This window comes from Oxyura jamaicensis, chromosome 15, assembly GCF_011077185.1.
Source record: "Oxyura jamaicensis isolate SHBP4307 breed ruddy duck chromosome 15, BPBGC_Ojam_1.0, whole genome shotgun sequence".
Classification (NCBI taxonomy): Eukaryota; Metazoa; Chordata; class Aves; order Anseriformes; family Anatidae; genus Oxyura; species Oxyura jamaicensis.
The window spans coordinates 5,282,676-5,299,916 of record NC_048907.1 but is presented as its reverse complement, the minus strand read 5'-3'; the positions used below and the strand labels follow the sequence as shown (position 1 = coordinate 5,299,916).

The window sequence follows — 17,241 nt, the reverse complement described above, 5'->3', positions numbered from 1 at the left end:
GCTAGTTTTGAAATGTGCTTTGCCCTTTTAGTTTGCATGAGGAATCATGCAACTTGACCTTTATCAAACCTGTGGCTGTGCTGCAGCTGGTACACACACAAGCAAAGCAATTCCTGGGGCTGTGGATGTCCTGTCGTGGATGAACTGTTCTCTATTTGACAAAAAGATCTGCCCATTATTTTCAAATGAGAACTTGAAGATTTCCTCTCCTGTCCGAATGGTGGTTACCCTAATCCAGGTTTTGATCAAGGTGAAGTTCCTTCTCGCCCCTGCCTGGCCAAGACAAGGCTCATTTCCAGGTCTCCTCCCTTGCCAGTCACTGAGGACTTAACAGCCTGCCTTATTCCCTTTCCTGTTCGTGTAAGCTTGGAAATTAATTCCTGTCATGATTTCATTGTGCAGCATTTCAGGGCGCAGAGGCATTAGGTAAAGTAGAAAAGAAGTGATGGGGCTAACGCTGAGGGGAGGTCAGAGGGAGTGAGGACCAGCAATAAGATGATTCCCAGGGGTCTTGGATTGTCTTAGAAAAATGAACCAAAGGAAAAGAGGAACTTTTCATCTGTGCTTTCATTTCTACAGGGTTTCCAGGTGCTAGTGGAGACGGAGTGGCTGGATTTTGGCCACAAGTTTGCAGATCGCTGTGGCCATGGTGAGAATTCGGATGACCTAAATGAGCGCTGCCCAGTGTTTTTACAGTGGCTGGACTGCGTCCATCAGCTCCAGAGGCAGTTCCCTTGCTCTTTCGAGTTTAACGAAGCATTCCTTGTGAGTTGTGGCTTGAGAGATTGCTGTTTTATAGACTGCTTCTAAACCAGTACCCCGTACTAACACACTAAAGAGCCCTGAGGGGTTTCTGATTTTCCCATCTATCTGTGGTATGCTGCAGCCTGGTAAAGGAAATGGGAAAACTGCCCTGATAAAACAGACAAAAAGCCTTGAACGCTTCCTGGAGTTTGAGATCTGTTCACTCTTAAAACCCTTCAGGACCCTTCAGGATTCCTTTTAAACTTTAAATAAATAAATAAATAATATTAATTTAATAGTTTCACCTAGGAGGTGCTGAAATAAGTTCAGTATAATGCATCCACACAACATTTAAAAAAACGTTTACTGGTGATAGAAACTTCTCCTGAGTTTGATCCCATTTTCAGTTGAAGGTGACTTCTCTCAAAACACCCTTGTTTTACTTTTCCATTTGGCTTTTGTGTTTCTGAGCTGAAAATGTGTTTAGCTGTGTTTCTTTTCTTTGGAATTGGACAGCTCTCCTATTCAAAATTGGCCTCGGACTGTCAAAATCAGTTTTCAAGGCCAGAAAGCAGGTTTGTGGGCAAGTGGCAGTCCCTGACTGCAGAACTAGTAATCTGAAGACTGAAAGCTTTTATGGAGTGTCTGATCCACGGAGAGATTCAAAGCACGTTCCTGTGATTGTAGCCGCCTTGCCAGCTCAGCCATGTAACAGTTTATGTCCGGTTCTAGCTTAGCTCAGATGTGAAATAAGATATGTAAGCTTATGACTGGCTTCAGAGCTCGCTGCTCATCTCCAGGAGCTACGTGTGAACATACCCGTGGTGTTCTTGCCACTTTCAAGCAAAACCCCTAACTGTTAGGGCACAGTCATGGGGACTACTGGGACTGTTAGGTCCATGTCAAGCTGTTTGATCAGACCACAGAATAGAGTGACTAACGATCCGGATGTGTGTGCTGTGTGCCTTTATACCGACACAGAAATTAACACCTTTCCCTGCCATTCTTTGCCTGCTGCATTAGTGTTTTATAACAGAGGTATTGGGATTTCTTGCCTGTCCTCCTGGTCTGTGAGTTTTGAATTGGCAAGACTTTTAAACTTGAGTATGAACAAGTATTTTGTCTTTATTTTGTATACTTTTTCCTTGACTTTTTAGCTATGACTTTAAAAGATGCCTCTGTGCTTGAATCCTTTTGCAATTAATTTATAAGGAGGCTGCAAAAAATTTCAGGTATATTTGTATGTCAGTCTTTGGGAAGGGGTGTACTGCCCTGCGAAGGAAACATTTCTTGCTTCTTAAGCATTAAGCCTGCAATCTTCTGCCATATGACTGTATTTGTATTGGTCTCTGCAGGTCAAATTGGTGCAGCACACCTACTCTTGCCTCTTTGGTACATTCCTGTGCAACAATGCGAAAGAGAGAGGAGAAAAACACACTCAGGAACGGACCTGTTCTGTCTGGTCTTTGCTGCGGGCAGCAAACAAAGCCTTCAAAAACCTGCTCTACTCCTCCCAGTCTGAATCTGTATGTATCCTTTAATCCCTACCACATGGGAGAGCCCCTCAAAGGGCTTGCAAGCATAATGTTTTCAGGAGTGTGTGCCTTAAGGAGATGCCCAAGCTGTAGCAGTGGGACATCCTGTGGGTTCACTGGCACCAGGAATGCAGCGTAGAGATGGTACACAGTTCTGGAAATGCCTCAGCTCTCCTCCTTGATATTTACAATTGGACGCTCTGTTCAGTCTTGTGTTTCAAGTCTTGCGTTAGGTCTGCTGATATTTGAGGAATGTCAAATGCAACCTCAGAAATTTCTCTGTGCTGGAGACACATTTTCTGTAACTAAATATTTTGCCTATTTTTTTTTGGTAACAGAAAACATTTCTGTGTTTGACAAATAGACCTTTCTAGACAGCTAAGCTATGTCAGAGGCGTGCCATAAAATTGCATACAGACCTAGACACTTTGTCTATATTAAACCCAAATCTAAACAGAAAAAGTAACTAGGATTATTTAGCATATCTGTGTTTCTCTTAATACTTTCACATTTTCGGTTTGGCTTATCCATTAATAGCTCACTGAAGCTTCCAGGAGGAGGCCTGCAGTTACCTTTTTTTGTGTATTTGATGAAAGGGCTTGTAAGGGATTTAGACAGAGATGCAATATGGTAGGCATGGCGTGTAAACAAACAGTCAATCATCAAAGGTCACCATGACTAGATGGCAAAGACTTCTATAAATATTTAAACGCTTTTTGTTTATAAAAGTATCAGATACCATAAACCTAACTGTAAGGACTATGCAATGTTTTTGCATGTGATAGACGTGGTTTTTAATTGTTCTTCAGAAGAAGATTAAGGCTTGGCTTAGTAGGAAAGAGTTTGTCTACATTTGTTATAAAAAGATGAATTTAATATTCACATCAGCCCTCTGTCACTGTCTGCCTCCCGTAGACACCATACTTGCAGCCAGTGCTCAGCCAGCGCAGATCCCATTTGTCATGGTGACAGGCAGCAGCAAAGAGAGCCCTTCAAGACTTTCCAGGCTGACATTGTCATTACAAGAGTGGATGTGGATGTGATAGCCAAAAGCAGATAAATACGGCTTGTGAGGATGTGTAGAGCTATGGGGGCAAATTTTCCCAGAAAATACCAGCAAGTTTACCCAGGAGGAGCTCAGAGAACTTAAAACAGGCAGTGCAGCCAGGCAGATCCCTGGGCTGCCTTTCCATGCTGTACCCTGCAGTACAAGTGTAGTCTTGTAATTTGGCCTGTGTTCTCAGTAAATGGTACACTGGTATATTAAGCTAATTAGGATAATTTGTCCGTAGAAGTTTTGGTAATTTCCTATCTTGTATTCATTCCTTCCTGATTTTCTTTTTACTTCAGTGTTTAATAGGTGCCTCACTGACGTAGCCACATCTGTTTTAGAACCACAGTCTCTTAAGAGCAGCATCCACCAAATCAAGCCACCCCACATCCCTCCCTCTGATTCCCTGGTTTCTTTGCCGTTCCCTGCTTTTCCAAAAGAAAGTTGCCTGGGAAAACAGTGGAATTGACAGAGAGATTCAAGGTGTTCTTAAATTGAAACAGAAAGCATCTTCCCCAGTCAAGAACATCTTCCCCTTTTAAGCATCTTCCCCTTTTAAGAACAAGCTGCCTGTTCAGCAAAAGTATTTCTGCATGTACTTATTTTTTCACATGTGAGCGCTTCTGTTAAAGACAGGGTTAGCTTTGATGAATTGGAGCCTGTAGAAGGAGGTTATTGGTTCAGCTCTCATATGGCACACGCTAACACAAAGTACGAGGAAATCTCCGCGCTAACAACGGGCCACTGAATTCTTCAGCAGTTCAAATTGCTCAAGAGCATTATTAAGGTGTAGATTCACACAGAGCACATTGCAGTAATTCATTCATGAGAAGTTGAAAGCCGGCATTGTTATGCCTCAGCCTCCGCCTCTGAAAGAGAAGATAATTATATATCCAAGTGCAGCCGATAGAAATGCCATAGCTGCTCAATGGCCTTCAGAGCTATCTAGAGATCTAACAAAGCCTCCCAGCTGCAAACCTGAACAACAAACCGGGAGTGCCCCGATCAGATGTGAACATCTTTTTGCACCTTGGGAGCAAACAGCTGCGGTTTCTGAGCATTGTGTGTGTTTTCCTCTCTCAGGTGCTGTATCCAGTGTGCCATGTGCGTAATTTAATGCTCTGGAGTGCTGTTTACCTGCCGTGCTCTTCCCCCTCCACACCTGCTGATGACACCTGTGCCCCATACCCTGTTCCAGGCTCTAGCCCTGAAGATCAGCCTCTGGGCAGGTGAGCCTAGAGCCCAGAAATCCCATCCTGTAAAGTAAGATCAACAGAGAATATTGTGGGACATAAAGAGGCGAATACTTGTTGTGGGAGGGAAGTATTTTTCACAGGCTTATTTGTGGGGCTGTTTGACTGACCAAAAGCAGTCTTTCCTTGTTTGTTTTGAAAGCTGTTAAGTTTCAGAGGTCATAGCATTACAAATACATTGAATCAGAAAGAAGATTAGCAAGTAGAATTAAGCCCCGGGTATTGCACAGCTTTGTGAGATTCCTCATACCCTTGTGGGATATGAGCTTTTATTTGGCTATCTTGAATTTCAGTTCTTTCTCTGTGTTGCATAACTTTGTTTGCTTTTTTTTTTTTTTTTGTAAAATAATTCTGAACACATGTTAATTAGGAGGTGTGACAAGACTGTAAGCATTTGTGCTTTGTGGTAAAGGGACTGTTGTGGGAATGTTTGAAGTCTGATTCAACATATTTTCCTGATGGCAAACAAAACAAACAAACAAAAAGTACTGAAGCAACTTTGGACTACAGATGGTCAAAATGTGCTCCTAAATAATACTTTGCAGAAGTCCATTAATTAGCATATTGTTACTGTCCTAACTGGGGGGGGAGTTTTTAAAGCATAGCAGCTGAACATAAAAATTTTAAAAAATGAAACCAAAAAATCCCTGAGTTTGGATTCTGATTCTTTGTACTTCTATAGGTTACCAAAGACGAGATCATTTGACAATCTGACGACAGCCTGTGATAGCAGCGTGCCTACAACCAATCGACGCAGTAGCGACCCCAGCCTAAATGAGAAGTGGCAAGAGCACCGCCGGTCCCTGGAGCTGAGCAGCCTCGGGAACCCCGGGGACGATCCGTTTGATGGAGACAGCCTGAGCAAGCAAGGCAGGGCTCTGGTTGGAGCAGAGCTTTCTGTTGCAGCCGGTGTGGCAGAGGGACAGATGGAGAACATTTTGCAAGAGGCCACTAAAGATGATGTTGGTCTGGAGGAGCACTTAAGGGGCAGCCTAGAGGCAGCAGGTAAAGCGGATGAGATTGCCCTGGAGAAGGAGAAGAGGACTGAAAATCTGCATGGGTATGTCAGTGACCTCTGTGAAAAGACGGAGGTGGATAGAGGTATTGTCATGAACAATCCACATCCAGTTTCACAAGGTGCTTCTGAGCCTAGAGGACACCAGGATGAACAGACTGATCTCAGTAACACTATCCAGAAGTTACCTCAGGTGAAAGGACTACCGACTGTTCCTTTGGAGAGTTCTGTAAACAGAGACGCTCAGAAGAACACGGAGGAAGGTGTTAGCAAGCTTGAAGGAGAAGCAGAGAGCCCGTACAGCACATTGCAAGCCAGCCTTCCGTTACCTCTTACAATCCCACCCGAGGCAAGAACATCCAACATCGAAAGCTCTACGGAAACCTTAACAGAGAGTGAGGCCAAGCAGGAGCTGATTGCTAAGGGTCCGTGCCACAGACCTCACCCGATCGACAACAGTGCTGATGAACTCTCGCGAACTATTGAGAACAGGCCAGAGGGGGAAAGCATGATAGAGCTTCAAAAACTGGGCACAAAAGCACATAGGACTTCTGGTAGCAGCAGCACACACCTCCCGATGCCTTCCCCTTGTGCCTTGCCTTTAGCTGAATGTAAAGATGAGATTGTCTGTAACGGAGAGCTGGAGCCCGAGAACAAGATGACCGAGAAGCCCGTGGGGTTTAGCATCATGCAGAAATACCACGCAACAAACGGGCATTGCGTGAACGGGGAGGACGGCAGGATCAAGGCCTCTCTGAGTCGGCAGGTCTCCGCAGCTAGCTGTAGTTCCGCGCAGTTTCACTTGCGGAACTTGCACCAAAAATGGGTGTTCAGCCATCCGGGGAAGCAGCAGGCAGCCAGCAGCCCGGACCAACCCGCCAGAAGTCACCTGGACGATGATGGGATGCCCGTCTACACCGATGTTATCCAGCAGCGCCTGCGCCAGATAGAAACCGGGCATCAGCAAGAGGTGGAGACCTTGAAGAAGCAGGTGCAAGAGCTGAAAAGCCGGTTGGAGAGCCAGTTCCTGAACAGCTCCCTGCGTCTCAATGGTGATTATGGAGACGAAGTGGTAAGTGAGGTGGTAATTGGGCCACTGCTGGAAACAGCGGGCTAGTCGGTCAAGTTCTGGATCTCACCATATTGTCAGTTCAGGGCTCATTGGTCAGGCGGTGATTTTTTGGCTGTACAGAGTTTTAGAAACCTGTCAAGGTCATTCTGGAAAGGGGCAAACAACTGGTCGGAGTACGTGGCCAGCAGCAGTACTGATGACTAATATTTTCACTGTATTTCAGTTCGACCATGGATATAGCAAAGGTTTATTTCCACAGGCATGTTTTGCAGCGTACTTGCACAAAACCAGACATACTTAAGATACCTGCATTAGCCTTATTCCAAAACACTACTTGTTAGCCTTTTACCTTCATACATGGGAAAGACGCTTTTCTGAGGATGTGAATGTCATTTACAGGGACAGGAATGCGGGACTGATCTCTGGGTGCTTTTGCAGCTTAGGGTAGGAAGGAGGCAGCGGTGGCTGCACTGTTAGCTCCGAACCATGAATTTCAGGGCATCCCCTTTTCAGATGGATGGCCAGCTCAGGGCTTGTAAAACAGAATAAATTGAGAGCTTTTGTGACAGCCATATGTCAGCAAGAGATTTTTCTTAACAAACTGAGAATTTTAAGAGAGCCTCTGAACTATGTTTGTAATTTTACTTGGAAGTGTTTAAAATTAACAGAACAGAATAAATCTGAGGCGTGGCTCAAATCCAACATGCTCTCTGTAGCATGCTTAAATGATCTGCGTAGTTGTAGCTGCAAAAGGAGTTTAAAAATCAGCAATGAAATAAGCGTAACTTGAGTACCAGATCTCAAGAGCAAGCACGCTTTTTTACATCACTGTATATGTTGGATTGGATTTTTAAGTTGCCCTCGGTACTTCTCCCCTACCAGTTTTTACCTAGTTTCTCGTCTTCTGACTAACAAACAGCAAAACTTCAAGGACACGGAGTCACTGGCCGCATACAGTTGGATGTAACACTGATTCAGAGAACAAGCAGAGCCTCTCGTTCTCTCCAGGCCTTTCAGCACAGAGCAGTTCTGTGCATTGCTGCAAAACTTGGTTTTTCAAAGGGCCAGTGTTATTACTGAACTACAGGAGGAGAAGAGGGGAGAGCTACCTGAGGAAGAAGCTAGGCACAGGAGAAGGAAAGGACATGAAGGGCAAGGTGAGGAGATGCAGGACAGTTTTTGAGCGTGCATCTTTCCACGTGTCTACACGGTAGGCAGCGTTGGCCTCTGGCTCCCAAGGTTGACATACAAAAAGTTCCCATGTGCACATTTAATGTGCTTTAAATACCTACAGAGCTGAAAAAAAATACATATGTGTATTATATAAAGTGATTTCCAACTTTTGCTTAATTTAATATTGTGTAGAAGTGGCAGAGGTGCTGAATAGTCCCAGGTACGTTTGTTGAGGAAAATCCTCCGGGCCATCTTGGCTGTTCACAGAGGTAACAGCACTAAGGGCATCCACGTCAGCCGAGTCTCATTTACATCGGGTGTGGCTTCTTCTGGCAAAAGCTTGGAGTCCTTGGAGAAATTTGATGCTTTTAATTCATTACACTCCCATTTTGTGAGGGCATTCACAACCTGCGGGGTAGGGCTGGGATGTCCCCTGGAAAATTCACTGTTTTGAAGAATCTGATCCCTACCTCCTATGTTTGCCTCAGCGTGGGAGTAACAGGGCGTTCTGCAGCTCCAGAGGTGCCCACTTGTCAGGCACAAAAAGACATCAGATTCCTGCATTATTTTTTCTCATAGTTTAAGGACCAATAGAGATTTATTTAAGCCAGATAACCTACAACACTACCAGGCCAGACTGTATTAAGGCGGCATTATTCCCCCCCAAAATATACATGGAATATATCTGGCTCAAATTCTGAGTTTCCCGTGCACAATTTGGCTTTTATTTTCCAGAACTTTTGCAGGGATATATGCATTACTTGTACTGGTTTTGAAAATGAAACGGACTTGGCAAGGAAATGGAACTATGAAATGGGAGCCACAGGTTTTTTGGTTACTCACCCAAAGTGCTGCCAGAATATTGTCCTCAAAGAGGGGAGAACAGATTTTAAATCCATTCTGCCTCACATCATCCTCTCATCAGAGGGTCAGAAGCTGACCTGTTGGGTTTTCTTCTTCTTTCTCTCTCTTTTTTTTTGTGATTCACCACTGCACAAACTGCTTCGACGTGTGGCGTTCAGGCCTGGTCAGAGCGGGGTGCCCGCCTTGGCTGCCACGCGTGGGCAGGTGGCTGGTTCTGACGTTCACCCTACCAATGTGGATGTAGCCTGCTCCTCCTCAGCAGGAGGTGCCCTTTCCACTCCTCCCCACGACTGTCCAGTTTTTATTTGTGTGGAAGTAGGAATACGGGAAGGCTCTGTTCAGCTGTGTTTGTTTGCCAACAGACTTCTATACCCGACTCGGAAAGCAATCTGGATCAGAACTGCTTGTCTCGCTGCAGCACAGAGATTTTCTCTGAAGCCAGCTGGGAACAGGTGGATAAACAGGACACAGAGGTACAGACTAAATCCCTGTAATCATTCTTCTGGTAGGATGGGATGTTCATAATTCAAATTGTCCTACAGCCTTTGGTCATATGCCACTTCTTGTGAGCTGTCCTCCTCACACTTCACTCGTCTCCTACTCTGAATACCAGTACCTGTGCCTATGAGCCCTCTGCTGTCAGGGTTTGAGCTCTTTGGTAAGCTGTGGAAGGGATGGCTGGCCAACAGAGCCCTACGCTGACACGTGTGGTGAACGTTCTTGGCCTGGATACGTCTAAAGCACAGAGAAACCAGGGAACTGGACTTCCTGACTTAATTTCTGCTTGTCTGAGGGGAATTCGGTGTATCAGTTCTCAAGGGGAAGGTTTCTGCCTTTCTTTCACTACTAAGAACACTGAATTTGTACTCTTAAAATAGAACAAGCAATTCTCATCATGCTTTGCTCTGACTTTGTGAGCTCAAATGAGATGGGTTTGTTTCTAATCAGCTGTGCACTCCCTGATAGATTTGCCTCCTCTTTCTCCCAGGTGACACGATGGCTTCCAGACCACCTCGCTGCGCACTGCTACGGCTGTGACAGCACCTTCTGGCTGGCCAGCAGGAAGCACCACTGCAGGTAACCTGCACGTCAGCAGAGGATGGCGGGGGGGGGGGGGGGGGAGGTCGGGGCTTGGATTGTCCCCTCTCCTTTTACACCAGGACAGGGCTTTATTTTGACATGAAGTTCCTTTGCTGAGGATGGACGTCAGGGCAGGTTGAGCAGGAGGACTGCGTGCACAGGAGCCGAGAGCTTTGGGAGAACAAACAGGACATTTCTCCTGTTAGCTCCAGTCCATTCAGAGTAGATGTTTAAAAAGGCAGATGCAGCATTGACTACACCCTGGCCTAAACAGATCCTGCCTTTTTTTCCTCAAACGGGGTTCGGTGGCAGCTAGCTGTTTAGTTTCTTAAGTGGGTGTAAATAATTAAAAATACTGGCTTGTCTTTGCAGTCAGTACTGCAGATACACAAATAGCATCTTTTTTTTTTCCATTACTGGTTGAAAACCTGCTCCTTTCCTTCTCCAACCATTCTTTCCTTTTCATTAAATTACTTCAGTGAGAGAATCTGAAAAGATGTGAAATAAAAGTTCTCCGGATTATTCTCTGCCAGACATCTTGGTAACAGGCTACGACAGATAATGCAGGCAGCAGGAGCTTAATGAAGAACGGGGTAGGGGTTTTTTGATTAGATCATACTCTAAATTTAGAAATCTGAGATTCTGTCTTAGTTCTATTTCAAATAAATCCCCATTCCTGGCCATGAGCAAACAATTACAAGAACTGTCATTTAAATGAGTGGCAGTTATCTCATTTTGATGCTTCGTTGCTTTTTGAAGTAGTAAATAACTGTACGCACCTTGTGTCCATTTTATATGTTGCTTCATTTAGTCTTGTAGAGATAAACCAGGGAAGAATGAATTGGAAGTTGAATGGGTTTGATTATTTTTTCCAAGTTTCATGCTCAGTGTGTGCGTGCAAATCTATTTAAGTGTGCCTTACGGCTTCAGATGCAAAGTGTAATTGCTAAGCATACCGTGATACACGTCTGAAGGGCTTTATAAGAGTCAAAATGGCATTTTCCTTTGTCCTTTTTCTAGTGGTATCTGTTGTGCGGTGTACCCATTCGTCATTGTCACCCTGCCTCCTTGCTTCCCTAGGCCTGCTGACATTTAGCATCTCCATTTCAGTTTCCTAGGCCTGGGCTCTGGTGAAGTCCTAGAGGATGTGTGTGCCCTGAATGTATACACACTGAACACCCCCAACACCACGAGGAGTTAAAATGCAGGGTTTCAAGTTTTGTTGCAGATTTCTCTTTGGTGTCTTTGCTCCTTCATCTTTGAAGTGCCTGACCTGGGTTGAACAGGCCGTTTGTGTGGTAGAGGCCAGTGAGGAGTGGCGTCCTAGCCAACAACAAAACCAAGTATTTTCTTAGTGTGCACTTTCATAAAACCCAGGATAAGTCTGCTCTCCATCTTACTTGAGACTGAAAGTGAGTTGAAAACCACATTTTCAACTTGAGCACGACAAAACTATCCAGCTTCTTTCATTGCCTCTATTTACTTCTTTTGCTAGTTCCCCTCTGAGCTCTTTCTCCCCTCCTTGCAGGGACATTGAACGTGTTGATCAAATCTGGTGAGCATTTACAACAGCCTCTGTCTGTTGTCTGTCTGCATTTTCTTGGTAACTTCTCCAAACTAACTCGGTCTGTTCCCTATTTTTCACTCGCCTAGAGATCACTAGAAATAATGTGGGCGGCTAGCACAACCTACTGGATGTTTAGATTCATATAAACAGGCTTCTCTTTCCACAGAAAGGCATTTAGGGCTTGGCTTTTGGTAGCTTGAACTGTGATGTGGATTACACTAACACCACCAGTAGGTCGTGTGTTTGAGTAACAGAGAATGCTTCGGTTCTAACTGGGAAGAGGCTGGCCTTCAAGTTTAGCCATCATGCATTTAGGTTTGATTCTTTCCCTTTCTGCCTTAATTTTGGGAGGCGTAGCTGTGCAGTGTGTCGACAGAAAAAATGGCCACTGATTTTAGAAGGACTGGAAGTACTGTGGCAGTAACAGGTAATGCAAGGCTGGTAAAGCTAAAAAGCTGGATGAACACCCGTGAGTTAGTAAGAAGAGGTATTGGTGCTATGATTTTAACAGTCAGCCATCCTCAAAGGGGCAAGTTCACTTCTCCAGTGTTGTTAACATCTCTCTTAATCTCTCAAGCAAGGCAGCAGACCACTGGGACAAAAAGAGAGAGTGGTTCAGGGCTTTCCGAAGCTCAGGGGAGAACAGTAATAGAACGCTGTCCTCTACACAGAGAGACAAAACAACAACAGCAACAAAACCAAGCATGTGGTAGGAAGCTGGTGAGCTACAACAACCAGGTATTTGGCTTAATCCCTCTGGTTGTTTTCTGACCTCGTCCATCTGCAGTAAGTTTCTGCAGGGGAATTGCTCTTAGAGCAGCAGAGATGCTTTTCCGCAGGGTGTAACGTCTCATGGAGTTGTTTCCACTCCTGTTTTTTCTGCCAGTCATTTCTAACAGGGTCCTCAAGAAGACTTCAAAACCACTGCAGAAAGGCTGGCCATTGTGAGTGTCCTACTGCTGGGGTTATAGCTTTGAGACCAGGAGCTGCTGTGTGGAGCTGAGAAAATTAGCCCATTGAAGTGAGAAATGGGATTTCTCTGCTGCCTCTTTCCCTGTCATTGACCAGCACCCGGGAATTTTGTCTCTTGGCAATGAAAGATTAATCAAAGCCTGCTGGGTGTGGGCAGAATTTTGTGTCTGTCTCTTGGCAGCAACAAATCTTTTCCAGCACAAATAATGGCAGAAAATCCTGATGCCAAAGAGTTAATGACAAGGGCATCAGGCTTGGAGGTAAACTTGCACACTTAGGTCCCTGGGGTGCTGTTCCGAGCTCCTTACAAGAACTGATGAGGTTGGAGGATAGGGCGCCGCAGTGCTCCTCGGGCTAGCTTGATCAGCAGCAGGTTTGGAGGGGGGCTGCAAAAAGAACCTAATTATTTTCGAGACTTCAGTCTTCTCCCCGCCTCCTGTGAGGTGCATGCGCTCGCGTGCCTCCACCAGCTGACACCTGACAAGAATGAGACCGCTCACCCTCCCGCGGCGTGACTGTCCCCGAGCATGACGTGCCTGGCTGCTCGCCCCGTGGCTTTGCATGATCCTTGTTGACTCCGTTTCCTTTACGCAGAGGTGGGGGACTGCTGGGAGCACCTCAAAAGGAACTGCGCAGTCGGGGCAGCGGGACGACTGCACCAACCAACCCTGGTTTTATTTTTTTCATCTGTTCCATGCTTAAACCTTCCAGCAGTGCACTTGAAAGAAACGGAAGAAAATGTGTCTGTGCTGGTACTGACCAGCACGCGCTTTTAGAAGAGTAAAGGAGCAGAGACTTGCCTCCTGCCAGGACTGCAGTATCCAGTATGTCTTTAACGCCAGGCTGGATCAGTGATGTGAGCAGGGGCCAGAACACCGCACCCCCCACATCCTTGCGGAGGAAGGCTCTTTGTTTGCTGTCCCCCTCTTTTACCCGCGTGCCCACAAGGTAGCGGGGACAGCACTGAGCAGCTCCGAGTTCTGCAGGCCCTGGGAGATAGCTTAGCCCCGTTTCCTGGAGTTCCCTCCAGTTTGGTGCAGGACGATACTGTGCAAAAGAGCAGTCACTGCAGAGATGGTAAATGAGCGGGAATTCTCTACCGTAGCTTGCCTTGTGTTCCTTTGTGCTGGCCCTACCTTAAGGCTCTGGAGGGAGGGAAGTCTTTGCATTCGGTACTTAGAGGGTACCGACTGCAGCCTCCAGGGCTGACCCCATCGCACCCATGAACGGTATATTTTTAGAACTTGGGTAATTTCATTAAACTGCTTCTAATTTTTTCTTTTCTGTTTCTCCTCTGTTCCTGACGCAAGGAATTGTGGAAATGTGTTCTGCTCCAGTTGCTGTAACCAGAAGGTGCCAGTTCCAAGTCAACAGCTCTTTGAACCCAGCAGAGTCTGCAAATCATGCTACAGCAGCTTGCACCCAAGCAGTTCCAGCCTTGATCTTGAACTGGACAAACCCATCACTGCCACGTCTAATTAAAGTTCCAGCCTAGAAGCAGCGGGAAGCAGCCGTGACTCTTCCCCGAACAGACACGCACATTCTCGGTGGGCTGAGGCTGGGAGGAGGAGGGAGCCGTGCACTTTGGAGGCTGGGGCGTGGAACACTGCTCGGCGGGACAGACCTCGAGGACGTACCGCTGGATTGTGGGAATCTCCTTTTCCAGCTATCCCCCCTTTCCTTTCTGTCCTATTTGTGTGTATGTGTGTGCGTGTACGCGCCGTGTGTGTGTATATATATAATAATATATATATGTTTGCTTGTTTGCTGGAAGATTGTGGAAGTGGGAAGGGGGCTGGCACCGGAACCAGATTTCCCTTGTGTATTTAACTGCCCCACTGCTGAACTGTGTTGCAGACAGACGATTTTATGGAGGAAAGGAGAAGAGGGGAACCAGCCCAGCCAGTGTGCAAAGTGCATACCTGTAGCGTCAGTGCTAGTGCTTTCAATCACTCCTGTTACTTCCAAACAAGAAACTGCTGTTTGGGAACTCGTTGCTGCTAGAAGAAATGGGAATCTCTTTCCCAAGAGAGCACTCTCCCTCTCTGTTCTTAGAGTGGGCTTAGTTATCCTCACTGCGTGAAGGGGGGATCGGTCACAGGTTTCCACACTCAGCGGCTCTGTGCTCACACACACAATCGACTTGTTTTATCGCCATCAGCCCCCTGGCTGTGGCTCTGAGTGGAAACACCTGCACGACATTGGCTATGGAAAGTGCGCGCGAGTTTGTGAGAGGTGAGAAGGGGATTGACCAGGCTGCCAAGCCGAGCTTGGTTTTACACTGGCGCCTCTAGCTGAAGGTCTGTAAATGCAATTCGTTATTTAAACCCAGTGGGAAAGTGGAAGACCTTCGACTTCTATCCTTGTCCCATCTGTAGGTTGGTTTACTCAACGCAAAGCTACTTCTGGAGCAGTGCACTTGTCCTGGTTCGTACAAGCAGTCTGCCAGGCTCTTGTTTAGGCCCGCACTTTAACGAGACTATCCACAACAACGAGAGAACAACTGTGACACGCTGGTATTTTCGCTGAGCTCAGTCCGTGAGTGCACTGGTGCTTGTCATACTCCTGGGATGTCTCCTCCTTTTTCAGTCTGTATCCAATATACTCCAGATAGGAAAAAACCTGCCTGAGGATTACATAAAGACCTAAAACACATCATGGATTCCCCTTCTTCCTTCTGTCCCAATCCGAGTCGCTTTTAAAGTCACCTCATTAAAGTGTGAATCTCTTGAATATATGTTTTTAAACGAGCGTTAGGTACTCAGCCCCTGTTCCCCTTCGATAGAGCCTGCTTCGTGCAGTTTGGCAAGGAAGAAACGCGTATGGAAATACCCTGCTTCACAGTGCATTGCCTAGACTAAGTTAGGACTTCTCTTGTGATACGCGCAAGAACACAACAATCCTGCTGGAGTATTTGAGAGTTTGAGATATAAAAGGTCAAAAAAAAATCTAACAAGTCTTGGGACAGGAGTGCATCCCTTCCCTGCAGTGTCACAATCACGTAGTCCAAAGCGAGGATCACACGGAGAAAACCATCTGGGAATATTTATTAGATCTGATGGGGAAGAAGTGACAAGGTATGTAGTGTTTGGCGATTGAACTTCCCACACCCTCTGCGAGGATTGTTAACGCTGCTGCAGTTTGAGCTGAAGACTCACAAGATAATGAATGTCTCGGAGGCTTAGCACAGCCGCCCGTGTCCTTAGGGGAAGGGGGTCAGGTAACAGCGTCTCCCCGGTACGCGTTTTGAAATGGTTTGCAAACCATCGGGTGGGAAAAGCAGAGAAAGAGCCGGGCTCTGCGGTCGAGTCGTGTCTCTAAGAACTTGCTCCTGAAGCAGTGCAGTAAATCTGGAAGAGGACTCTAGGCGTGTAAAGCAGAGGGAGCTGGAGCGGGAGCGAGGTGACGTGCAGCTCCCGTCTCTGGCTTTTCGTCCGAGGTGGGCACTTGGAGGTGTGATGCAGGGGACGTGGAGTAGTTCTGCACACTAACATTGTGTGGTTTTGTGGTGCAAATAGACAGTCAAAAATAAGTCTAAGGTTCTGCAGTTCCTAATGACAGGTGCCAAGAGGTTATGATACGGGTTTCTGGGGTCTGTGATGTACAGTGTGAATAAATGCTTGCAGCTCTTAGTCTTTTTTTGATCGATGAAGCACTTTTTTATTAATATTATTTTTCTTTGTATGTAAAGGAGGAACCAGTATCTCTCCATAGCTGTGTATATAACCCTTCTCTCCTAAAGAGAGTAAAGTGCTCCTATATTTTTCATTTTTGTCAAAGCGAGAAGTAAATACTTTAGAATTGTTAAATATATAAATAAAAGTGAATAAAGTTTAGAATTTTGCATGGGAGCATTTGCTAACACACTTTCTAGTTTTTTATTTTTCTTTCCTGTCCTTCATAGGAGATACATGTGAGGTTCAGCAGAAACACCAAGGCCTTTGAACAAGGAGGCTGCAGCAGCCTCCCCTTGCTTTCCTTTCCATTGTGTCTTCGCAAGGAACAGCAAACTGCTGCTCCTAAGCTTGGAAGAAAAATTACCCAGCTTGGTTTTCCTGGTGCACCAGGAGTCCCAGCGAGGGGGGAGAGGTCACCAACCAGGCGTACCGTCAGGTGCTCTCTGCACAACCAGCACGGTTTTCTCAGAGGCTGGAGAACCGTGTAAGAGTTCTGCCCCTCGGTACCTCGTTTTTCTTCTTCCCCTTCGCAGACCATCACGTTTCTGAGTGTGATCCAGTGGCGCCGGCCCAAATGTAGGAGTGGCCCAGGTCGCCAGGGAGCTCACCCTGTTTTTAGTGGCATTTGGCAGAGGAAGCTTTTCCTTTTCCTTCCCCTTTCCCCTTCCCTTTCCCTTACGCGCTGAGCAAGCAGCAGCACTCGCTGCAGTGGTGGCACGGGGGGGAGCAGAGCTTCGTTCTCGTTTGCACACTTCCTGCCTTATTCGCGATGCTGGCTGGTGGAGCTGTAGCTCTTGGGGAACGAGCCAAACTCACTCAGGTTTAACATCTTTTAATCTTTTCCCAGAAGGTGAGAAACCCAGGTGCTGTGTGTCCTGCCAAAGTCTCTTGCACGAAGGTTCTCGTTTTCCTAGGGCTGTTGGGCTGTCGCAGCAGCGTGGCTGCAGGCACTTCCATCACATGAGCTCATCCTCGCCGCTTCTTACATATTTTAAGTCGAGGGAGAGGATTTGTCCTGAATTCTCAGGGAGACTGAAGAGCTTCTTGAGCAACTGAGAGCTATTTTGGGGCAGGCCTGTTCTAGTCACAAGATGTGCACAATTGCTTTATAATCTGAAGGTATTTATTTAATCAAATAAAACTGCAGATTCTGGGCAGAGCTGTGATCCCAGCTGGTGGTAGTATTTTCAACTTCAAGAATTAAGAGAAAAAAAGGTATCTGGAATGTTTTGCACTAT

General features: G+C 46.2%; 1 protein-coding gene across 13 annotated transcripts in view; it reads left to right on the top strand.

Moving 5' to 3' along the window:
• Positions 1–16,177, top strand: part of MTMR3 (myotubularin related protein 3) — a 79,256-nt gene extending 63,079 nt beyond the window's left edge. For 7 of the 13 annotated variants that reach the window (XM_035340208.1, XM_035340212.1, XM_035340214.1 and 4 more), the window contains 8 exons: positions 580–765; positions 2,100–2,270; positions 4,414–4,559; positions 5,266–6,670; positions 9,070–9,180; positions 9,696–9,784; positions 11,316–11,342; positions 13,637–16,177. In XM_035340208.1, coding sequence (XP_035196099.1) covers positions 580–765; positions 2,100–2,270; positions 4,414–4,559; positions 5,266–6,670; positions 9,070–9,180; positions 9,696–9,784; positions 11,316–11,342; positions 13,637–13,808 — 2,307 coding nt within the window. In that variant the 3' untranslated portion in view covers positions 13,809–16,177. The remainder of the gene's footprint in view (positions 1–579; positions 766–2,099; positions 2,271–4,413; positions 4,560–5,265; positions 6,671–9,069; positions 9,181–9,695; positions 9,785–11,315; positions 11,343–13,636) is intronic. The other 6 variants (XM_035340218.1, XM_035340216.1, XM_035340215.1 and 3 more) reach the window with 3 other exon arrangements.
• Positions 16,178–17,241: the final 1,064 nt, after the last annotated feature.